Source organism: Leopardus geoffroyi, chromosome D3, assembly GCF_018350155.1.
Source record: "Leopardus geoffroyi isolate Oge1 chromosome D3, O.geoffroyi_Oge1_pat1.0, whole genome shotgun sequence".
In the NCBI taxonomy this organism is placed as follows: Eukaryota; Metazoa; Chordata; class Mammalia; order Carnivora; family Felidae; genus Leopardus; species Leopardus geoffroyi.
The window spans coordinates 66,899,337-66,925,362 of NC_059339.1; the positions used below are offsets into that span (position 1 = coordinate 66,899,337).

The 26,026-nt window shown below is 36.2% G+C and overlaps 1 protein-coding gene across 12 annotated transcripts in view; it reads right to left on the reverse strand.

Moving 5' to 3' along the window:
* The window catches only part of PIAS2 (protein inhibitor of activated STAT 2), a 95,934-nt gene that overhangs the window by 60,772 nt on the left and 9,136 nt on the right, over positions 1–26,026 (reverse strand). For 5 of the 12 annotated variants that reach the window (XM_045457664.1, XM_045457657.1, XM_045457658.1 and 2 more), the window contains 2 exons: positions 8,970–9,017; positions 4,938–5,412 (listed from right to left, as the gene is read on the reverse strand). In XM_045457664.1, coding sequence (XP_045313620.1) covers positions 4,938–5,412; positions 8,970–9,017 — 523 coding nt within the window. Of the gene's footprint in view, positions 1–4,937; positions 5,413–6,819; positions 6,844–8,969; positions 9,018–19,542; positions 19,583–26,026 lie in introns of those variants that run through there. The other 7 variants (XM_045457660.1, XM_045457659.1, XM_045457668.1 and 4 more) reach the window with 3 other exon arrangements.

The window sequence follows — 26,026 nt, forward strand, 5'->3', positions numbered from 1 at the left end:
TACTCCTAACTCTTTGACCCAACAATTTCACAGACACATTACACTTCATAAATAGGCACACAAGTATTCAGAACCACGTATGCAAAATGTTAACAGTGCAATGTTGAAAAACTACAAGAATAATGACTGACACATGCTAGATACCAAAATATTTCCAAATAAATAATAAAAAATTGAAAATGTGTATCAACAGAATACTGGTTAAGTTATGGCACATCTACAAGATAAAAGATCTACTGTAACCCACAAATCTATATTTCCAAGAAACTGTGTTAATTAAGAAAGATTATCATGATACAAAGCTCCAGGAGGTGGTATTCACAGAGCATACAAGTAGAATCGTGTCCTCTCTCGCTAGAAATGTGGCACAGTGGCTCTGTAGTTAGAAAAAGCTTTTTATTTTTTTTTTTTAATTTTTTTTTTTATTTTTATTTTATTTTTTTTTTAGAAAAAGCTTTTTAAATGAACAGGGAGAAAAGAAGATGACACAACATATGCAGAAAAACAGTTAACTATTGATACAACTCTAGCTGAGTAACAGATGACATTATGAGGGGCTTTCCTTTTCCGTTATATTTCTATTGAATTTTCAATTACTAGCATAAATTACTTCTGTAATCTGAAGAGCAAAATGAGGAGATTTTAAGGAATGAAAGGCTCAAAATATACTGAAGGTATTTCACAAAATACCAACAGCCAGATGTATCAACATATAATGCTTTCAGGCAGAGTGAACAAAAAGAGCTAGCCACAAAAGAATATATATACCATCACCTAATTTCAAAAGTCAATTAACATTACTTTTAAAAAAAAATGCACATACACATATGGTAAAACAAGCAAAGAAGAGGAACATAAATTCAGAATAGTGATTTAACTCAGAAAAGGCAAGGAGATGGCTTGAAGATATTGGCAATGTTCCTTTTTAAAAAACGAAGTTGGGGGCGCCTGGGTGGCTCATTCAGTTGAGTGTTTGTCCGACTTCGGCTCAGGTCATGATCTCGCAGTTCGCAAGTTCGAGCCCCATGTCAGGCTCTGTGCTGACAGCTCAGAGCCTGGAGTCTGCTTCAGATTCTGTGTCTCCCTCTCTCTCTGCCCCTTCCCCATTCATGCTCTGTCTCTCTGTGTCTCTCAGGAGTGAATAAACGTTTAAAAAAAAATTTTTTTTTTAAAAAAACGAAATTGTGGTTTCACAAGTGTTGATTTCACTAATGTCCTTTATAGCTTAATGTTTTATATATATTCTTTTTGTGTACAAAAAGAATCTGTAGATTGAACACAAATTTCTTAAATAGAAAAATCCCAAAGGATTGCATCTTTAAAAGAAGCTGTCTTACAAAAGAAGGAGAAAAGCTGTCTGTGTCATTTAGTATTGTGTACACTCATGTTTTTTAGATGCCACAGTTTTTCATTTTAAATGCTAAAATATTTTTATTTTAACCATTCTTAAAGGAAATAATTCCAAACTGCAAAACTATGTAACAATGTATCTTATTAAATAGAATATACATATGATGGTTGTTTTAGGGGTTCTTTTTTTTTTTTTTTTTTTAAGGTCGTTTATTTATTTTGAGAGAGACAGGGGGAGAGAGGGAGAGAGAATCCCAAGCAGGCTCCGGTGCTGTCAGCTCAGAGCTGAATGCAGGGCTTAATCTCACAAACTGTGAGATCATGACCTGAGCTAAAATCAAGAGTAGGACATTTAACCAGCTGAGCCACCAAGGGACCCTGTGTTCTTTCTTTAAGCATCAATGTATGTGCCATGCTGTAACAGCAATTCCCTCAATACTAAAGGGTTATTGGCTTCAATATCAAGAAGTTTTAGAAGGACATTTTTTTTTACCTCTTGTGTCTATTTTTTCTACCTGGTTCTTCTATTCTCTTTCGTGTAGTCAATAATTTCCTACCTAACAATATGCTGATGGCCTAAAAATCATCTAATCAACTGTATATAAAAACAAGAATACACAGACTGGCTTACAGATGTCAAGAGTATGTGCTTTGAAATATGGATTTGACATCGCTTGACTCCTAAGGATTTTAAATTCTCAATTCCCAAATGTAAATAGGTTTCTCCATAGCAGGATTCCAAACAAAAGGACTTTCCCAGAATTTCTATTTTTAGAATGTATTTTCAATATTATAAAACCAAATTAATAAAACTTAAGAAAACTTCTGGATGTCATTACGCTGCTTTAGACAATATGACACGAAAAATTTTCAATTGAAGGTCATTACTGGAAATGATTAAATTTTTGCCACTTTCATTTGGCAGACTATACACTAATGTGGATTTTCTAACTTTCTGCCTCCAAATCTAAGAGCATTTCTCAGATCACTGCTTTATCAATCTAACATAACAGGATGATATACAGTAAGAAAACTTCTCTTTAGGGAAGGTAGGGTACGGAAATGTTTAAGCCTCATTTTAAAACAAGTATCAGGGTGCCCTGGTGGCTCAGTCGGTTAAGAGTCTGACTTCAGCTCAGGTCATGATCTCGCGGTTCATGAGTTCCAGTTCTATGTCCAGCTGTGTGCTGACAGCTCAGAGCCTGGAACCTGCTTCAGATCTGTGTCTCCCTCTCTCTGCCCCTCTCCCCACCACCTCAAAAATATATAAACATTAAGAAAAATTTTAAAGTAGATAAAGCAAGTATCAGTTTATAAAGTTCATAAAAATAGAGATAAACAGAACTCTTGAAATACAGAAAAGCAAGAAAACTATTTTCTATTTTTGAACAAAGCAGGAAAATGAGGAAAGATCTCACGAAGCCCCTCCAGAGTTCACCCCTTGGTGCACCACTGACGCTAATAAGCACAGAAGACACACGATTCACCTTCTCTCCAGTCTTCTTTCTAGGCATGCAACCATGTCTCTTAAGTACCTTCCACTGTTAACTACAACCCCACAGACCCTCTTACCTCCCAAGGTAAGACCCTCACCTTAGCCATACTCCTGAGGAGTCCCATGAGGTAGGGCCTCCTAGTAGGCATATTACCAGTCTGAATCTTTCTCAAAATACATACAAAAAATAAACTCGCAACAACTGCTGAGAAAGAAACATGGGAATGAGCCGTGTTGTCCACTGGTATAAACCAAAAACCATGACAAGAGGGAGAAATAAAAAGAATTATGGAAACATTTTAACCAGTTAAATGAACCAGTTTAAAAAAAAGGGTTAAAGATGATCGTAAAATCATAAAAGAAAGTTAAATGGGTAATAAACAATTAAAATGTTTTAAAAATAAAAAATCTAAAGATACAAGCTTTTGCCTGTCGAAACTGCCAAGATCTGTTTTTAATAATACCTAATAAAGGCAGGAAGAAAGGCAATGAGAGGCATTCTCTCATTTTGTTTGTGTAGTTTAAAATGGCACAGCTTTGGGACGCCTGGGTGGCTCAGTTGGGTAAAGCAGCCAACTTCAGCTCAGGTCATGATCTTGCAGTTCGTGAGTTTGAGTCCTGGATCAGGCCCTATGCTGACAGCTCAGAGCCTGGAGCCTGTTACAGATTCTGTGTCTCCCTCTCTCTCTCTGCCCCTCCCCAGCTCATACTCTGTCTCTCTCTCTCTCTCTCAAAAATATATAAACATTAAAAAAATTTTTTTTAATGGCACAGCTTTTCTGGGACCTAATTTACCAACAGGTTATCAAGAGTTTAAAATTAAAATGTTCTTACTCTTTGATACAATAATTCTACTCAGAGGACTTTGCACAAATAATAAAACATGAACACAGAACCCTTACTTCATAATGAATGTAATGAAGGAATAAAATGCATTACTGTGTCTGGCTAAGTATTGCTAAATAAAAACATTCAAAGCGAGGAGAAGGGAGGGAGGGGCGCCTGGGTGGTTCAGTCAGTTGAGCATCTGACTTCAGGTCAGCTCATAATCCCAGTTTGTGAGTTTGAGCCCCACATCAGGCTCTCTGCTGTCAGCACAGAACCTGCTTCGGTTCCTCTAACCTCCTCTCTCTCTGCACCTCCCCTGCTCACTCTCTCTCAAAATTAAATAGAAAGAAAGAAAGAAAGAAAGAAAGAAAGAAAGAAAGAAAGAAAGAAAGAAAGAAAGAAAGAAAGATAGATAAAGTGAGGATAAAGGGGGCTGGGAAAAGCATAGCCACCTTGGCTTACCATCAATCAGACCATATCAACCCCATTAACAAGCCCTACCCCTCAAAATTTCCTTCTGGCTCAATCAAGATATACAGCAGCATAATGCTAAACAAAAGGAAAAAAGCACATTGATATATTTAAGAGAATTTTCAGATGACTGGAAATAAAAACCCAAATAAAAAGGGTTTTTCCCAGGATGGGGGAAAAAAAAATCTCCCAAATTAACTATGAAACGCCATCTCCCAAACAATTTATTTCATCAATAAATCCCAATAACTCTATAAACAATTTCATTAGGTGGTAAAAAAAAAAAAATCATACCATTACAACAAAGAAGCCATCAATGTTGGTAAAAATTTGTTAAAGTCCCATGTATCAATTTTTAGTAATGATAAAATCCATTAAATTTTCTGAGCAGTTGATGGGTATTAAATAAAAACGTAAACTCTGCATGCCAATTTAGAAAAAAATAAAGTATGAAAGGTTTATTTCTTAGGAAAGTAGTCTAAACACTATGTTAAACAGAAACTAAATCTCTGTAAAAGCATCAAAATACCAATTACAGATAGTAAGTAATATTTGTATCTGTTCCTATATAGACAGAAGCAATTTGAGTTCTAAGCCATAAGAATGCTGGTATGATGAATGAACAGTTTTATATTAGATTTCCGTCATGGTTGCCGATATTTCTTATCTGGCATTTATTTGGCATTAATGTCTCAATTTTATAGTAGTAACAGCAAATCATTAATCAATAGTTGAAAGCCTCTTGCTTTATTTATTCTCTCATCTACAAGGAATTGATTTCTCTAACACTTACCTAAACTCGTGGGCTTGATGAGAACATCAAGGACATCATAAAAGGGCAAGTTTTTTAACTGCACATCAGGATGGACAGGAGGAATTGGGGGAGATGGCTGCTGCATCTCAAACGTGGGCTTAGTATCTTGAAGCAGCACAGAACCAACAGGAGAGGATGGCGAGTGAGGTGTAACTGAAGTGGAAGGCAACGAGTGGATTCCAGCCACGGCCAAGTCAGGTTCTACAGGTGATGAGCTACCATCCAAAGTGAAAACCGAAGATTTGATTGTGGATAAATCAGAAAGTCCTTCAAGAGTCCGTGGATATCGGCGTCTGTACAATTCTCGGATTTTAATCTGAACCGCAGGGCTGCAGCCACTCTTCAACAAATGCAACGCCCTCATCAGGAGGTCATGCTTGCGTCCACTTTTATTCCGTCCAGCAAAGCCTAGTAACACTTGTAGTTCAGAAACCCTAAAGCTAGAAACCATATTCTAAAAGGAAAGGAAAAAAAAAGGACATAAGCCAAGAGTCATCCCCAAGCTTATAAAAACTCCATCCAACTAAGACAGACTGTAAAATCTGATTTACCAGCATTTTATCAACTGGTATACGCCAATAACCAGCATTTTCACATACCACTTAGAACTGATCCTATTTATAGAGCCACTGCCTGTCCAAGTTATATTCAAGTTATGGTGTTATGTTTTGCTGTATTCTTAATTTTGATAATCTACGGTCTATCGGTTTCTACTAACCACCTCATTATCTGATTATGCTCAAGTGTAAACGCATATTTGCTTTACGCCTATGAAATTTATAACCAATGAAAATTTTCTTTTCAAAAGTAAGCCCTATCAACACACAATGTAATGTTTGTTACAGTACTGTCATAAATTAACCAAACAAAAAATTAGATTTTTGCAAAAACTATAAGCGTAACTTCCAAGGCGAAGCAGTAAATCTGCAAAATCAAGACAAAATTGTGATTCAAAATCCAACGAATTTTTCATCCCAACTCAAATTATTGAGGAACAGACCACGTAAGTGTTAGGACGTCCTTGGAACCACAGTAGAGGGGGCAGCCATCTTGCCAGCGCAACCCAATGAAAAGCCCCCAGTAGCGTGCCAGAACGAATTGGAGGTCAACCAATCACCGAGCGACAGCACGACCTGACGCGAAAAAGGCCCACCCGGACCTAAACCCGGAACCGCTGCGGCTTAAAAACCCCAGTCCACCACACCTGGGTGCGACTTCCCTGACTCCTCTCTCTCCCTGCGTCACAGACCCTCGCCCGAGACCTTAGTTCCCAAATAAAGCCTTTGACTGCTAAAACTTTTTAGCCTCTGACTCCTATCTTTACCCTGCCTTACGCCTGACCCTAACAGTAAGAAAATAAGTCATTTTTAAATATTAAAGCTAAAATTCACATACATCTTATTTAGCACACTTCTAAAACAAGTGAAATCCCCAGCTGAGTATCCAATGAGGAAAAGACCTCTGAAAAGCAAGGAAAGGATCGGTCATAAATCTTAAAGGGCAAGATTCTCCCCATGCCACTCTGCTAACTTGGTCTTGGGTATAACATGAAGTTTACAAGCAGTTCTTGCTTCACATCTCGCCATCTATTTATTAACAAAACCTAGCAGATACTTTTAATAACTGGCTGCCTCTTACATCCATCTACTTAGTGATTCTCAGAACTTGGGAGGTTAAACCACACTCGGGTCAGATTTACTGGTACACAAGTGCCCCATCTAGTCAGAAAGAAGAGTAAGACCTGAGTTGACCCTCACAAATCGTCCCTGAGGATTATTTGCCCACCTCTCCTCAGTGCTACACACTCCACAGCTACCTGGGATTCCTTCTCAATCTGGTAAGTATGCAGGGCAATACCTACAGCTGGTACTGATTCATGTAGGTCCTCAGTTCTGCACTTTTACGTCTCATGGATAGCCCAGTAGCAATTGTTTAAACTCTGGATGGCTTTTAAATAGTTGTCAAGAATGATACTTGTTAGTTTTCTAAAATGCAAACAAATTTAAATATGTCAAAGTACTCTGCATGTACAAGCTGTATCATAGTTCTCCTTCATATATCTCCGTATTTTATACTGTACAAATCAGAGAACATTGTAATCCTAGAAGCTGCAATCCTAGCAACCATTTTTTATACTCAACTAGCACTGTCCAATTGAAATAGGAACCACATATTTAATTCTAAATATTTAGCGGTTACAGTAAAAGTTAAAATTTTCATATGCTTTATTTAACCCAATTTATCAAAAGTATTATTTCCCCATGTAATCAATTTTTGTGATTTAAAAGTAATCCATTTTTTTTAAAAAGTCTCAGATGCTTTTTAATACTAAGTCTTCAATATCCAGTGTATTTTCCACTTGGAGCATATCTCCATTTGGACTAACAACTTTCAAGTGCTTCAGAGGCTCAGCAGCCCACAGTTACCACACTGAACTACGCAGCCTAAATCATCCTCTAACAGCAACATATACCATGGCCATTCCACTTCAACTCACTTCCATTTCCTCCATATGTTAAAATGAGGATTTTATCTATCTTACCCCAATGCTATGGACAATGATGAAAAACAAGAACATTCTTGGCCTATGTCAAGTTACAGTTTACTCAAGGTTTCACGTATAAAAAGGACCAGGACAGCTTTGCCAAATGCCTTCCCAAGCAACAATGCAGTGCACCTTTCCCAAAGTCCCCAATCCTAATACTTCAGTTGAAGCTGGCTTATATTATTACAGTAGCGTAAGCAACATTAAATCATGAGAACACTAACAAAGGCAGTCATACAGATATATCTGTGATACTTTCTAAAGAAATCTAACTCTGAATGCATTACTTTGCTTCTCTCCTTATTTTCGGATAGTCTTTAAGGAGACTTGTTTTACAGAAATGACAAAAAAGAACACAAAGTCACCCTAAGCTGTGATCTCAAAACTGAATTTCTGGGAGGTCTCATATCATTTATTTTCCAATGGTAACTTTATCTGGCAAAGAATGCTAATGCAATTGGCTCTATTAACTATTGTAAATATATAAACAAAAAGGAAGAGATAAGAACGCAGCACATGAATGTGGAATCAGGAAATTCTGAAGCAAAAAAAAAAAAAAAAAAAAAAAAAATCCCTTGGTTTGGGGAAGGGCAAAGGAAACCAGGAAAGGGCATTCTCTGTATTGCAAAATACTGCAAAGGTGAAGTACTGCTGAAAAAGGACGGCTTTGAGCCAGTGGTGTCCTGTGGAAAACCTCACAACAGCAATTAGTAATTGCATGTAGGTCAAGTCCTGGCATCAAAACTCAGGATGCTGGAAAAGTCACTTCATCCCTCTGGTCATCTATTTCTACTCAAAAACAAACAACAGCAAAAACTCTCCTCTAGTTAGCATTTGCTATTAAGATACTTCTCTATGGAGCTAAGTCAAGTTCTATGGGTATATTTTTCTTGACAAATCTTGCTGGATCCCATTTTTTCTTAAAGGGATTTTTTTTTTTTTTTAACTCAGTCTTCAACCAAATTTCAGCTGTCACCAGGTAAGATGGGCCTGCTACGAATCCTACCAAGAATGGATTTCAGATGTTGTTCTACACCAACCTCTAATGTCTATATCTTTAGTATAATTTTTAGTGTAATTTTTTTCAAATGGACTTTATCCAGTCCACCCTGCTGCCTCCCAAAGTCTGTCTCCTAAAACTTCAGTGACAATTCCTATATGCTCTACACAAAAGAATTTCAATAAATACTTGTTAACAGATTTTAAGGCAATTCTATGAACTAGAAATATGTTGGCATGACTAATTTTTAAGAACATACATAAACAATCTGGATTTCTAAAGAAAAGCTAATATAAATTAAGACTGGAACTTTAAATCAACCTTATTTATCAAATGAAAGTAACAAAATTATTTTAAAAATTAAAGCTGGGACATATAATTGGAACATTAGTTATAGGAGTGAAGGCAAGTTGAAAAGCCCTACATTTAGAAAACACCTCATTAAGGAAGTAAACATGATACTCACATGCAATACCCAATGAGTAGTAAGAAGATTTCTGAGACTGCTCTTCAACTTTATTTTTTTTAGGTTTATTTTTTTTGAGAGAGCAAGCAGGTCGGGGAGGGACAGAGAGAAAAGGGGGGAGAGGGAGGGAGGGAGGGAGGGAGGGAGAGAGAGAGAGAGAGAGAATGAATGAATGAATGAATGAATGAATCCCAAGCAGGCTCCATACTCCCAGAGCAGAGATCAACACGAGGCTTGTACTTACAAACTGTGAGATCATGACCCGAGTTGAAATCAAGAGTTGGACACTCAACTGACTGAGCCACCCAGGTGCCCCTGCTCTTCAACTCTTAAACGTAAGACAGAAACTGCGCAAATAGTTCAGAATTTGGGGAAGTTCTAAAGGTTGGAAGCCATGGTAAAGATCAACACAAACTTTGTGGATCCTCCATCTGCTAGGATGTATTATATACGGTAGGGAAAGGAGCTACAGTGGGAAGCTGATAAATCACATTATTAACACTGTCTATCCCAACATTTTTTTAAATGTTTATTTATTTTTGAGAGAGAGAAAGAACATGAACGAGCAGAGGAGGGGCAGAGAGAGAGGAGGACAGAGTATCCAAAGCAGGCTCTGCACTGACCACAGAAAGTCCAATGTGGTGCTCGACCTCACAAACTGAAAGATCATGATCTGAGCCAAAGTCAGGCACTTAACCAACTGAGCCACCCAGGTGCCCCCCAACTACAATATTAAAACAGCTTACATCTTTTTTTATAAGTAGGATGGATAAAGAAAAACTACCAGATGTATACCAATTCATCAAAGGAGTGGCCAAGCCATAAGAGAAGTTATGTGACAAATTAGAAAAATACTCTAATTCCTATCCATTTCAGAGGTCACAGGAGGCTTTAGTTCGTAGCACTGTATTCCTGTGAATTCATGTTTTCCCTATAATTAAATCCCTTTTACCTGAGAGAACATATGTGGATCTCTTCCTTACAACACATTGATTAACTCCTAGGCTGAAGGAATCAAAAATGAAAATCAACTATTAAAAGAAACAATAAAGGGGTGTCTGGGTGGCTCAGTCAGTTAAGTATCTGATTACTGATTTTGGCTCAGGTCATGATCTCAAGGTTTGTGAGTTCAAGCTCCAAGAATATAAAGCCTACTTGCGATACAACTCTCCCTCTCTCTCTGTCCCTCCCCGCTGTCTTTCCCTCTCTCAAAAATAAACTTTAAAAGCAAAAAACTTTTTAAAAATAAAAGAAATAAAGAGAATACTACACTTCAAAATTTATAAAGTAAGCCAAAGCTGGGGAGAACATCTCCCTAAATCCTTCTATTATCATACAATACAAAATTTAAAATTAGTAAGTGTTAGAAAAGCGAAACAGTAACGCACACCCTCAAAAGAGTAAAGAATTAAAAGATTAAAAAAGCATGAATTATATAGCAAACGCAGAAAAGTCTCTAACATCAGGTCCAAAAAAAGGGAAAGAAAACAGTCTTGAGAATGAGAAAAAGAACATTAAAGACCACAAACACCAAGCAAATTTCTTTAAACAAAGAGAACAGCACATGCAACTATATTCTAATAACTTAAAGTTACTTCCTACAAAAATATACGCAACCTGATTTGGAGAAGAGATCTATTATCTTTGCCCCCACTACTTCCAAAAGCATCTACCTGGACCAAACAGCTTAATGAATAGTTTCTACCAAGCCTTCAAGGAAAAGATGGAATTGTTTCTTAAAAGCTGTTCAAAACAATAAATCAAAAAGTTAAATACAGGGGCACCTGGGTGGCTCAATCGTTGGGCCTCCGGCTTCGGCTCAGGTCATGATTTCATGGTTTATGGGTTTGAGCCCCGCGTCAGACTCTGTGCTGACAGCTCAGAGCCTAGAGCCTGGAGCCTGCTCAGGATTCTGTTTCCCTCGCTCTTCGCCCCTCCCCCACTGGTGTGTGCGCACGCGTGTGGGCGCGCACGCGCTCTCTCTCTCAAAAGTAAATAAACATTAAAAATTTTTTGGGGGGCACCTGGGTGGCTCAGTCGGTTAAGAGTCCAACCTTGGCTCAGGTCATGATCTCACGGTCCATGAGTTTGAGCCCCACGGCAGACTCTGTGCTGACAGCTCAGAGCCTGGAGCCTGCTTCAGATTCTCCATCTGTCTGCCCCTCCCCTGCTCGTGCTTTCTCTCTCTCTCTCTCTCTCTCTCTCTCTCTCAAAAATAAATAAAGATTTAAAAAAAAATTTTTTTTTAAGTTAAATACGTGTTAGAAGGCAAACAAAAAAATCCGTTGAAGACAAAATTTTTTAAATATGCAATTTTTTGTTTTCTAAACATCAGGGAGTCAGACTCATCCAACCAAATTTTAAGCAAAAGCCTGATGAAAAAGGGAGCCTAGAATACAACCTATTTCTTCTCATTTCCCAATGTGGACCAGCGAAGTCTTTCATCAATATTACCATTGAGTATAGACACAAAAGCCCTCAAAGTACCCAAATATAGTCTAATCCAGGAAAATAAAAATGGCTTAACATAAACCTTGTACGTTATTTAGTTTAGAGGATTTCTATCCTTATAGTAGCATATTAAAATATTTATGGATAAGATTATACATGAGATTTCCTTTAAAATCATTTGGGGAAGACTGCAAATAGTCAAAGCAATCTTGAGAAAATAGAATAAAGCTGAAGGCATCAGGCTCCCTGTTTTCAAACTATGCTACAAAGCTAAAATAATCAAAACAGTAAGGTACTGGCATGAAAAAACATATACATCAATGGAACAGAATGGAGAGCCCAGAAATAAACCCACTCGTATACAGTCAATTAATTCGTAACAAAGGAGCCAAGATTATACAATGGAGAAAGGACAGCCTTTTCAATATGGGAAAACTGAACAGCCACATGCTAAAGAACCAACTGGACCAACATCTTACACGATACACAAAAATGAACTCAAAATGGACTGAAGACTTGAACACAAGACCTGAATCCATAAAAATCCTAGAAGAAAACATGCTGGCAAGCTCCTTGACACAGGCCTTGGCAATGTTATTTTAAATCTGACACCACCAGCAAAAGCAACAACAACAAAAACACTAAGTGCAACTACATCAAACTAAAAAGCTTCCACAAAGCAAAGGAAACCATCGACAAAATGAAAAGGCAACCTATGTTAATGGAAGAAAATATTTGCGAATCATGTATCCAATAAGGGGTTAATATCCAAAATACATAAAGAACTCATAAAAAGAACCCAAAAAATCCAATTAAAAATTGAGCAAATTTGCATGGACATAGATGGAGCTAAAGAGTATTCTGCTAAGTGAAAGAAGTCAGCCAGAGAAAGACAAATACCGTATGATTTCAGTCACATGTGGAATTTAAGAAGCAAAGCATGAGCAAAGGGAAAAAGAGAGCTGCAAACCAAGACTCTTAACTACAGGGAATTGATAGTCGCCAGAAAGGAAGTGGGGGGGGGGGGGGATGGGTAAAATAAGTGATGGGGATTAAGGAGTGCACTTGCGATGAGCACCAGTCGTATGGAAGTGGTGAATCCCTATACATTCACCTGAAATGAATATTACACTGTATGCTAAGTGAAATTTAAATACTTTTTAAAAATTGGCCAGAAAATCTGAATAGACACTTTTCAAATAGACATTTAAAAAAATGGTCAACAAGGACATGAAACGATGTTCAACATCACTCGTCATCAGGGAAATAAATATCAAAACCGCAATGAGATATCCCCCACACCTGTCAGAATGGCTACTATCAAAAAAGACAAGAAATAACAAACGTTGGTGACGACGTGGAGAAGAGGGAACCACTGCGCACTGCTGGCTGCAGTGTAAATTGGTGCAGCCACTATGGAAAACAGCATGGAGGTTCCTCAAAAAATTAAAAATAAAACTGTAACAAGATCCAGCGATTCCACTGAATTCCATTCAGGTATTGACCTGAAGAAAATGAAAACACTAACTTGAAAAGATATATGCACCCCTGCCAAGTTTGCTGCAGCATTATTTACCTACAATAGCCAAGATATGGAAACAACCTAAGTGTCCAAAAACGGAATGAATAAAGAAGCTGTATATATACACATACACCTCACAGCTTTATATATATAGCAGCTTACGCACACACAATGGAATATTACTCAGTCATACAAAAGAATGAAATCTTGCCATTTGCGAAAACATGGACAGACCCTGAGGGCATTATGCTAAGTGAAATAAGTCATATAGAGAAAGGCAAATAACATATGATCTCAAATGTGGAACCTAAAAACAAAACAAAAACAAGAAAACCAAGCTCATAAAACAGTTTGGTGGTTTTGGTTGGGGTGTGGGGGGGGGGGAGGAAATGGGTGAAAGGGATCAAAAGGTACAAACTTTCAGTTATAAATTAAATGTTATGGGGATATAATGTTCAGCACGATGAGTATAGTTAGTAATAGCATATTGTATATCTGAAAGTTGCTAAGAGAGATCTTAAAAGTTCTCCTAAGAAAAAAATTTTTAGTTGGGCACCTGGGTGGCTCAGTCAGTTAAGTATCTGACTTCGGCTCAGGTCATGATCTCATAGTTCGTGGGTTTGAGCTCTGCATCAGGCTCTCTGCTGACAGCATGGTGCCTGCTTCGGATCCTCTGTCCCCTGCTATCTCTGCCCCTCCCCCGCTTGCACACTCTGACTCTCTCAAAATAAACAAACTTAAAAAAAAAAAGACTTAAAAAAATGTTAGTAACTGTAAGATGATGTATATTTGCTAGATTTATTGTGGTAATCATTTGCAATACATACAAATAGTGAATCATGCTGTACACCTGAAACTAATATAACATTATATGTCAATTATACCTCAATTAAGAAAGTAATAAAAAATATCTGAAACTTGAGAAAAAATCACTGGGGGGAGTGGATACATGAAAAAAGATGAGTTGATAATTGCTGAAGCTGAGTACTGGGTACAGGGGGAATTCTCAACCTTGTAAATATAAGAATCTTTCTATAGTAAAAAGTTTGCTTGAATGGAGGAAACTAGTATATAGCAACTCTCTGCACACTCTTCCTAATTTTTCCATAAATCTAAAAGTATTACAAATTTAATTAAGTAAACATTGTTTGAAGGTAGGGAAAAACAGACTGTGATCCAAATACCATTTCCCACAAAAGGAAACCAGGATCCTTAAAGAAATGGCTAACTCCAAGTCAGGGGTAGAAAATGCACAAGACGAGCCTAGAAGATTTTATCATACCAGAAAGCAAAGAAGTTATTAGACACTACTGGAATCTTGTCAGGACACAGAAAACAATCCAATAGCCCCAAGACGACAACTGGACCATCGAAGACAACAAAAACCGCATCAATTCAAACACATCAAATACATTAAAAATCATTCGTTCACAATAATACTTAAAACACATATACACAACTGGGGCACCTGGGGACTCAATCTGTTCAGCGTCCAATTCTTGATCTCAGCTCAGATCTTGATCTCAGAGTCATGAGTTCAAGCCCCACACTGGGCTCCACACTGGGCTCCATACTGGGCATGAAGCCTACTTAAAACAAACAAACAAACAAACAAACAAACCCAGGGGCACGTAGGTGGCTCAATCTGACTTCGGCTCAGGTCACGATCTCACAGTTCCTGGGTTCCAGCCCTAAACTGGGCTCCATGCTCACAGCTCGGAGCCTGGAACCTGCTTCAGATTCTGTGTCTCTCTCTTTGTCTGCTCCCCACTTACTTATGCTCTGTCTCTCAAAAAATAATTATTAAAACAAAAATTTTTTAACGAAAAAACCAAAAACCAAAAAATACAGCTCACTGATCTCTGTTACAGGATGTTGAGAAACTCATTATTCTGAAAATTGATAAAGGAAGTAAAACAATACAAAAAGATTTGTCAGTTAAAAAAAAAAAGCCATATGATTAATCTGCATTAATGCCAGAAAGGCATTTGAAGAAGTCCTATCTATCCATTATTGATAAAACTTCTCAATAAACAGAATGAAACTCTGTTAACATGATAAAGGGTAGCTATCAGAAATCAGTAGCAAATATCACCTTTAAAGATGAAACACTATATCATAAACACCTACAAAAGATAAGTTTTCTCATTGAAAGTTATTCTGAAGTATCTAGACAATACAAATTGTCTACTACAAAAGTAGTAACATTTAGAGGTGCATGGGTGACTCAGTTGGTTAAATGTCTGATTCTTGATTTTGGCTAAGGTCATAACCTCATGGTTTGTAAGATCAAGCCCCACACTGGGCTCTGCACTGAAAGCATGGAACCCGCTTGGGATGCTCTCTCTCTCCTTCTCTGCCCCTTCCCCACCTGCACATACTCTCTCACTCGCTCATCCTCTCTGTCTCTCTAAATAAACATTTAAAAAAATAAAAGAAGTAACATATATCATTTGCAAATGACAGAACTTTCTACACTGTAAATGTAAAGAAGGGGCGCCTGCGTGGTTCAGTCGGTTAAGCATCCGACTTGGGCTCAGGTCATGATCTTGCAATTCATGGATTTGAGTCCTGCGTCAGGCTCTGTGCTGACAGCTCAGAGCCTTCTGTGTCTCCCTCTCTCCCTGCCCCTCCCCTGTTCATACTATGTGTGTGTGTGTGTATGTCTCTCTCTCTCTCTCTCTCAAAAATAAACAAACATTAAAAGAATTTTTTAAAAAAAGGAAAAATAGGGGCGCCTGGGTGGCGCAGTCGGTTAAGCGTCTGACTTCAGCCAGGTCACGATCTCGCGGTCCGTGAGTTCGAGCCCCGCATCAGGCTCTGGGCTGATGGCTCGGAGCCTGGAGCCTGTTTCCGATTCTGTGTCTTCCTCTCTCTCTGCCCCTCCCCGGTTCATGCTCTGTCTCTCTCTGTCTCAAAAATAAATAAACGTTGAAAAAAAAAAAAAATTAAAAAAAAAAAAAATAAAAATAAAAAAAGGAAAAATAAAGAAATCCACTGAAAATTAAGACCTAATAATACTAAGTTAAGAAAATTTGTAGTTTTCTCTACATCAAATAGATTAAGTGACTGATAAGGAAAAACAGTATTTTAAAAAGTCTAAATAACATAAAAATATAAAATGCAAAGATAAGTCTAAGTAACAAAAATATAAAACGCAAAGGAATAAATTTAAAAATTTTGCAAGAGCTGCATAAAAGCAACAAGACATAAATGAAACCTTGAATAAATTAAGGAATGTATCATGTTACTAAATAAAAATAGTAAATACTGAAAATATGTCAATAATCCTCAACTTTATTTTACAAATATAATAAAATTCCAATGAATAATGAGTTGAAGGGTTTCACAGATTAAAACTTATCAAAAAACAAAATATATAATACGGCAGGTGGTGATGAATACAAAGAACAAAAATAATGGAAAAAAGGAAACATAATGAAAAGGTAAAGGATGTGCAATTTTAAAGAGGGAAGGTCTCATTCAGAAGGTAATTGAATAAGTAACTGAAGGAGTAACAAGGCACCCAATGGGTATATAAGGAAAAGCATTCCAAAGCATAGGCCACAACAGGTGCAAAAGCCTTTGAGGAAGAAAGCATGTCTAACACAGGGAAGGGAAAGTAAAAAGCTCATCACTGCTGAACCAGAGGAATCTAAGGTAGCAGAATGATAAGCAAAGAAAATGACAAACCCAGGAACGAGGCGATTAGCTTAAACATATATTTACTATATAAAATTACAGTATCAAATTTGTGAGGTTAAGAAATGACAGAACAAAACTGCCAGGCAACAATGGCATGTGTGTAGGTTGGTAGAGTGGAGAGCAGGTTGAAGTATTCTGTAGATTAAAATAGGATAGTTTTAGACTTACACGTATTAAAATTTCAAAAGAAAATTAAGAAAACTCTAAGAGTACGTGAGAAAGCAAATGGCAGGAAACATGAGAAAGAGGGCAGGAAAATATCAGCCCAAAAGGTGGCAAGAAAACACATGGGGATACAAAACACAAAAAATGGATAGCACAGAATAAAGGAGTAAATACAAATACAATATAAATACATCAATAATCCCAACAAATAAAAATGAAATAAACTTTCCAATTAAAACAGCAAGATTAGGAGATATCACTACAGAAACCACAGACATCAAAAAGATAGTACAAGAATACTAAGAACAACTCTATACACAGGAATTTGGCAATTTATATGAAAAGGACTTGGGGCGCCTTGGTGGCTCAGTAGGTTGAGCATCCAACTTCTGCTCAGGTCATGATCTCACCCTGTGTCAGGCTCCCATGTCAGGCTCGGTGCTGACAGCTCAGAGCCTGGAGCCTGCTTCGGATTCTGTGTCTCAATCTCTCTCTGCCCCTCCCTCACTTGCACTCTCTTTCTCAAAAATAAATAAACTTTTAAAAATATTAAAAAAAAAAAAAAAAGGACTAATCCCTTGAAAAATACAAACCACCCAACTCACCCAATATGAAATAGATAATTTTAATACCCCACCAACTACTCAGGAAATTTAATTCATAATTTTAAAACTTCCAAAAAAGAAATGATCAGGGCTAAATGGTTTTACTGGAGAATTCTACCCAACATTTAAAGGAGAACTAATATTGGGGTGTCTGAGTGGCTCAGTAGGTTAAGTGTCCGACTCTTGGTTTCAGCTCAGGTCTTGATCTCAATTTGTGAGTTCAAGCTCTGCATCAGGCTCTGTGCTGACAGCATGGAGCCTGCTTGGGAGTCTGTCTGTCTCTCTCCCTTTGCCCTTGCCCTACCCATGCATGCGCGCTCTCTCTGTTTCTCTCAAAATAATAAACTTAAAAAAAAAAAAGAATTAACACTAACTTGATATAATTTCTTCCAGAAAATAGAAGATGAGAGAATACTTCTAAATTCATTTTATAAATCTAATATTACCCTGATGGCAAAACCAGACAAAAGTAGTATAAAAATAAAACTACAAACCAATATCCGTCACAACTATGGATGTTAAAATATTTAACAAAATGTTACCAAACAGAATTTTGTAATATACAAAAAAATTATATACCACGACCAAGTGAAGTTTATTCCAGGGATACAAGGCTAGTTCAATGTTTGAAATCAATGCAGTATACCTTATTAATAGCTAAAAGAAGAAAACCCTATGATCAAAACAGTCAATGCAGAAAATGAATTTAATAAATTCAACACCCACTCTTAACAAAAATTCTCAGAAAAACAGGAATATAGAACGTCCTCAACTTGATAGAAATTACCTACAACATATCTAGAGCTAACATTACACTTTACGGGAAAAGACTGAACACATCACCCCAAAATTGGAAACTAAGCAAGAATACCAATTCTCGCTCTGTTAATCAACATAGTACTGTAAGTTCTGGATAAGGGAAAAGACAAGAAGAGAAAATAAATGGCATATAGTTTGGAAAGAAAAAAAAATTTTAATTGCCTGTATTTGCAAATCCCTTAAGACTCTATAAAACAACTCTTAAAACCAATAACTGACTTCAACAAGGTCACAGGAGACAAGACCAACACACAAATAACCAATCACATCTCTATATACTAACAAAGAACAGGTAAAAACACAAGTTAAAAACATGATACTATTCATAATCACTCCCCAAAAAATGAAAATGCATGTTTAAAAGTAAAACATACACAGGAATTATATACTGAAAACTACAAAATGCTAATGAAAGAGGTCCAAGAAAATCTAAATGAATGGATTCTCCATGGCTTTTAAGATTCAACAAAGGAACTACATCAATTTTCCCTAAACTGACACAGATTTAACACAGTTTCTGCCCAAAGCCCACCAAGACTTCTTTATATAGATAAGATTATTCTAAAATTTTTCTGGAAAGACAAAGAAACTAGAAGAACTTAAACAATTTTAAAAAAATAGAAATCAGTCTATTTCATTTCACAACGTAGCTCTGTAATCAAGACTATGTGTTATCAGCAGAAGTAACACATAGGTTTATTGAACAGAACAGAGAACCCAGAAACAGACCTACACAAATATGCCCAAAGAGGTTTTGACAAAGATGCAAAAGTAACTCAGTGGAGGAAAGACTGCCTTTCAACGAATGGTGCTGAAGCAAATTATGCATCCCACTATGTCTTACATTTCATACAAAAATTAACTCCAAACGAATCATGGACTTAAATGTTAGAATAAAGCTATACAGAAGAAAATCTTCAAGAGCTAGGCTAGGCAAACAGTTCTTAGACTTGACATTCAAAGCAAAATCCACAAAAGAAAAAAATGATACATTGGACTTCACCAAAATTAAAAACCTGTGCTCTGCAAGACCCTGTTAAAAAGATGAAAAGACAGTCAACAGGCTTGGCAACAGTATTTGCAAACCACATTACCTAACAAAGGACTGGTATCTAGAATATATCTAGAACTGTCAAAACTCAACAGAAAAAAAATCCAATTTAAAAAAGAGCAAAGGGCATGAAGAGACATTTCATCAATAAGGATATACAGATAAAAAATAAGCACGTGAAAATATGTTCAGTATCATTATAGCCACCAGGGGAATGCAAATTAAAACCTCACGGAAGGATCACTAGATACATACCAGAATGACTAAAATGAAAAACAGTGATAACACCAAATGCTGGCGAGGATGCTGAGAAACTGGATCACTCCATACATTGCTGGTAGGGATGTAAAATGGTACAGCCACTCTGGAAAACAGTTTGGCAAGTTCTTAAAAAACTATATATACAATAACCATACAACCCAGGAACTGCACTCCTGGATATTTATCCCAGAGAAATGAAAACTTATGTTTACAAAAAAACTTTTGCAAAATCTTAAGGTACTTTTATTTGGAACAGCCCAAAACTCTAAACACGGATGTCTTTCAACAGGTAAATGGTTAAACAAATCCAAACCTATTAATACATATAACAACACGTATGAATCTCCAGAGAATGATGCTGAATGAAAACAAAAACAAAGCAACAAAAAACAAACCCAAAGGTGACATACTGTATGATTCCATGTATATAACATTCTTAGAAAAGATAAAACCATAGAAATGAAGAACAGATGAGTGGGTCCGAGATATTAAGGGAATGGGAAGAAAGTGGGTGTGGCGATAAAAATGACAATACTGAGGAATCCTTATAGTGATGGAAATGGTCCATATCTTGATTGTGTCAATGTCAATATCCTCGTGATATTGATATGGTTTTGCAAGATGTTACCACTATGGGAAACTAGGTATAGACTACATGAAATGTCTCTGTACTATTTCTTAACTGTGAGCAAACTATTATCTTCATAAAAAGTTTAATTAAAAATTACAAAGACCAAGACTACCAGAGCAGATTAATTTTTTTAATATTCAATAGCATGATATTCACAAGAGAGAAAACTAAAACAAAACAACACAAAAATATAGGAGGGAGAATTTTAAAAATCAGAAAAAGTGAGGGGCGCCTGGGTGGCGCAGTCGGTTAAGCGTCCGACTTCAGCCAGGTCATGATCTCGCGGTCCGTGAGTTCGAGCCCCACATCAGGCTCTGGGCTGATGGCTCAGAGCCTGGAGCCTGTTTCCGATTCTGTGTCTCCCTCTCTCTCTGCCCCTCCCCTGTTCATGCTCTGTCTCTCTCTGTCCCAAAAATAAATAAACGTTGAAAAAAAAATTTTTTTTTTTTAAAAATCAGAAAAAGTGAGCTGACCAGAAGAAAATAGTATAATACAAAACAGTAGTATGTCATATAAAAAGCATTCATAGACATAGCCACCACATAGAATAAATATTCCAACTCAACAGGAAAATACACGCTTAAACTTCCATGTACTAGTAACAAATATATTTTAAAAACTGGTAGAACTACAAGAAAAAAACTGGGGGAAAAAAACATTCTGCTAAAAGATTAACATACTTCAGCTCTCTAAAAACACACAGAAGATTTGAACAGAATTAACAAGCCTGGCTACCAGACATGTATAAAACTGTGCTTACTACTGCAAAATACAAATTCTCTTCCATGTACAAACAAAAATAAAAACTGACCACAGTCTTATGAGATTTCAAAGGATTAGTAGCATATAGATCATGCTTCCTAACCCAACACAATTACAAATCAACAACTAAAGAAACTCCCATGTGTTTAGAAATAAAATCTTTAAATAACTCATGAACTAAAGAATTCAAAGTGGAAAATTGTAAAGTACAAGTGAAAAATAATGAAATTATTGCACATCAAAACTTGTGTGATGCAGGCAAAGCAATAAAGACCTATGTTAAAAGCCTGAAAATCAAAAAGGCGTACAACTTAAGAAATTAGAAAAAGAATAGAAATAAACCCAAAAGAAGTTTAAGGAAACAAAGAGCAGAAATTAACGAATGGGGGAAGGAAACAATGAAGAGCATTAAAAAACAGAAACAAAAACAAAAAAATAGGGATTTGATTCTTTTTTAAGAAGTTTTTTTTTTTAAAGGCATTAAAAGAAAAAAAGATAAAAGGGACATTAACTACAGACTCTACAAAATTAGAGATTACCAACTTAATACCATAAATTCAAGAATGTGAATAAAATGGACAACTTCCTATAAAAGTATAACCTACCAAAACTGCCTTGAAAACTGAAAATATGAACAATCCTATAACCAAAGCAACTGAATCAGTGGTTAAGAAGTGTCCCACAAAGAAAACACCAGTAACAATTTTACCAGGGAGTCTACCAAACACTTAAACAGATCACTCTAATCTTAAATAAATTCTTCCACAAGAAGAAAAATGTATTTTTTTAATTATAAGTCAATATTACTAATTATCAGAAAAAACTTAAATTCACTATCTTCAATTTGAGTCCAATAATGAAAAAGGAAACAAATCAAGGTTGACTTTATACTTGAAATTATATGTATTTCACCATGTTAACAGGTTATAAAAGAAAAACATCTCAAAAAATGCAGAGAAGGCTTTTGATAAAATTCAACATCCATTCAAGACTTTTTCCTTTAGCAAGCTAGTAATAGAAAGGAACATCCTTAACCTGAAAAGATTATCTACAATAAACCTACAGCAAGCATCATACTTAACTGTGAAACTTTGAAAGCATTCCCTTTAAAATCAGGAACAAGATCAGGATGCCCCCATCACCGCTTCTATTCAACATTGTACTGGAGATCCTAGCCAGCACATTAAGACAAGAAAAAGAAAGAAAGAAAAAAAAAAAGCATAAGAATTGGAAAGGAGGAAACAAAGAGGTCATTATTCACAGATAGGTCTGTCTACACAGAAAATCCAAAAGAATTCTACAGATAATTTACCACATTTAGGAGTATAGCAAGGTTGTTACACAAAGTCAAATTGTGCTTCTATACACCAGCAAGGTAGAAAATTATGAAAAGACATAATTTATGATTTGATACAAAAAAATAAAGCACCTAAAAATAAATCTAACAAAATATTTGCAATAGCTTAATGGAAGAAAATTACAGAACTTTATGAAAGATATTGTAAAAGACCTAAATAAATGAAGATCACAATGTTCATGGTTAAGAAAATTTCATTCTCTCCAAACTGGCTTACAGATTCAGTGCATTTCTCATCAAAATCCCAACAGATTGTGCATGTTTGTATGCATCTACATAACTTAAAAAAAATGATTTTAAAATTATACAGAGGATCAAACAGCCAAGAAGTTCCCTCAAGAACTACAAGGGAGGAGGAACTGACCTACTTCTTATCCCTCAATGATGGGTAAACAGTTTGAGACCAACCCTCTCTGTGAAAATTTAAAAACGGAATATAATATGAAAAACATCCATCTGAAGGCATGAAGCACTATCAAGTCAGCAAGGACATGAGAGGCCAACACTGTGGAAAGAAGGGAAGTCTAGAAAATAGAGTCCAACATTTGATGCCTCTTTTCGCCTAGAAATATTTGCCAATGGGGAAAGGGCAATGGATAGGTTGAGAAGTCAAGATCTTTGAATAGACTTATAGGGCTGGGGAATCGAGATTACTAACAAAATATAAACCTGCAAAAGCTGATATCTGGGATATATGATGAACTCCTACAAATCAGTATGAAAAAGATAGATGGCCCAAAAATGGGCAAAAAATCTGGCAGGTCATGTTAATAAAGACTGCCAAATGGGCAATAAATATATTAAAAAGGGCTTAAAATCATTACTCATTAGGAGAATGCAAATTAAAATCACCAAGCATTCACCAAAATGTCTAAAACTAAAAGAGTAGACAAGAAAGAACATGGAACAACTGGAACCCTTATTTTGCTAGTGGAAAGGAATGAACAAACTACAACTACCTACAAATGAATCTTGTAAACTAAATTGAGAAAAAAGTCAGATGCAAACAATATATACATCATACAATTCCATTTATGTAAGGCTCAAAAAATAGACAAAACTAATCTAAGACTAACGTCAAGCCAGTAGTATCTTTCAGGAGGCAGAGGTTAGTCATTGGGAGGGAACTCAAGAGAAGTCTCTAGGGTACTGGTAATGTACAATTTCTTCATCTACAGATGGTTATATTGAAAAAAAAATCATTCAGCTGTACTCTCACGATCTATGTATTTTCTATATGAATGCCCTAGAGCAACAGAAGTTTTTGTGGAAGTTGTTACAGAGTTAAGAGAAATTAAGACAATTTGATGGTGCTGTTAGCACAGACTAAGAGATCAGAATCCAGAAAGCACAGACAGATCCGATTGTAGAACTATTACAAATTAGTAAAAAAAAAAAAAAAAAAAATTTATGCTAGTACAAACACAGGCAAAAGACACAAAATAGGCAATTAGAATCTCCGAAGAGTTAAGAAAATGGTAATAAGCATAATAAAAGATGCTCACCTTCTTACCAAAGGAAAACATTAAAATCCAACAAGTGAAATTTTATACTCATTGGCAAAAACTTTCAATTTGATAAAAGTTAAGTGTTAGCAAGAAAGCTAAGCAATGAAAACTTCTGCATTGATGGAGAGAGCAAATATTGACACAATCTTTAGAAAACAATCTAGCATCATCCAGTATTTGAAGATACACACACCCTTAAATCCCAGCAATTCTACTCCTAGAATTTGAATGGTGAAATATACAAATATTTACACTAAATGAGATCACTAAATTCCCAAACAGTGTCACATCAGTGCAGGGTAAGTTTATAGAATTTTTCTTTTTTGCATTTTCAAAACTTTTTGGATTTCCAAAGTGTAGATAAGGAACGTGAGAGACTGTAATAGGAAAAAAATGTAAACTACACAAACTTCCAACAAGAGAATGGATAAAGTGGTATTCATACAGTGGAAAATTAAAAACAATGATAAATAAAAAACCCCAAATACAGTATTATTCCATTTGTATAAAATTTTTTTTTTTTTTCAACGTTTATTTTTGGGACAGAGAGAGACAGAGCATGAACGGGGGAGGGGCAGAGAGAGAGGGAGACACAGAATTGGAAACAGGCTCCAGGCTCTGAGCCATCAGCCCAGAGCCTGACGCGGGGCTCGAACTCACGGGCTGCGAGATCGTGACCTGGCTGAAGTCGGACGCTTAACCGACTGCGCCACCCAGGCGCCCCTTATTTGTATAAAATGTTTAAGCACATAAAAACTTACATAGATATAACATGATTTTATATACCTATAAAATAACATGATATCATGTTATCATGGGTTAAACCAGGAAAGGGCACCCTGCTGACCTAATGAACTATTCTTAACTTACATGATGGCTATATTCATGTTTATTTACCTGTACCTTTACCTGTTATAAATAATCTTTTGTATTTATGAAATAACTTAAACATTTAAGAAATAAAAAAGGGTAGCATGGTGTACCCAAATACACAAACCACGATTACAATAAGAGAATTGTCTCAAGAGACCTTTTTAAAGCAACTAGCATCCTCAGTTCAAGGCATTTTTCCCCATAAAAAGAAGACAAGTTGCCACTGAAAGGAAGGAAGGAAGGAAGGAAGGAAGGAAGGAAGGAAGGAAGGAAGGAAGGAAGGAAGAAAATAAAAGATTCTATAAACTAAAAATACGATCACTGAAATAAATTCTATAGAAGAGTTCAAAAACAAAACCAAGGAAACCTTCAGATAAACAAACAAACATCAATCTAGAAGTCCAACATTCACCCATCAAGAGTCTCACAGAAAACAGAAAAGGAGGGAAAGAAATTATCAAAGAAATAGAAGACAGTCCCCAGACCTGGTGAGTCTTAGAACTGAAAAGTTACTCCCCCAAGAATGAAAAAAGGCTTACAACCAGACATATTTCACAAAATACGAAAGATAAAAAGATCACCATAAAGATTTTAAACAAGATGACTACAAAAGGATAACCATCGGATTTGTAACTGGACCTATATTAGCAACGTTGGATGTTTTAAATTCCTAGAGTAAAGCTTTCAAAATCCGTAAGGAAAAACCATACTACCAATTTATAGTTCTACATCTAAACTTCCAATCAGGAACAAAGGCAAGTCATTTTTCAGATACTGAAGAAATTAAGACTGTTCATCACGTGTCTTTACTAAAACAACTATTCATGATTACATTCCAGTAATATTAAAAAAGGAATTTAAAAAAGACACGGGATTCAAGCAACAGACCTAATCCAGGAGTACAATGCAAGCCCAGGATGACAGCTGTACAGCAGAACTAGACAGCAAGCTGCCCAAATAAGAAAAGGAAGGTTGAGAGCTCCAGCAAGCCTACCTTCAAGAAAAGCTGAATGGTTACATAGAAGAACACATTATAATATTAAATTTAAAAAATAATTTCCATAAGCTCTCCTCACCCAAGCAGGACTTTATTACATTTCTCCTTAAAGGAGCACAGGTTTAGTAACACAAGCTCTTCTATAGCTCCACATTACTTGGTTTTACAGTGACTAATATTTCTATCAGGATACATATTACAAAGGCTGGTCATCAGTACTCAATTTCTACAATCTTCCTATATAAGCACAGAAAAGCTTAGAAAAGTTATAATATAAAAGCTATAAATCTTGACAATGCAACAGAAAATGAAGGTTAGAAGCAGACAAAGGGTGGAGGTAGGAGAAACAA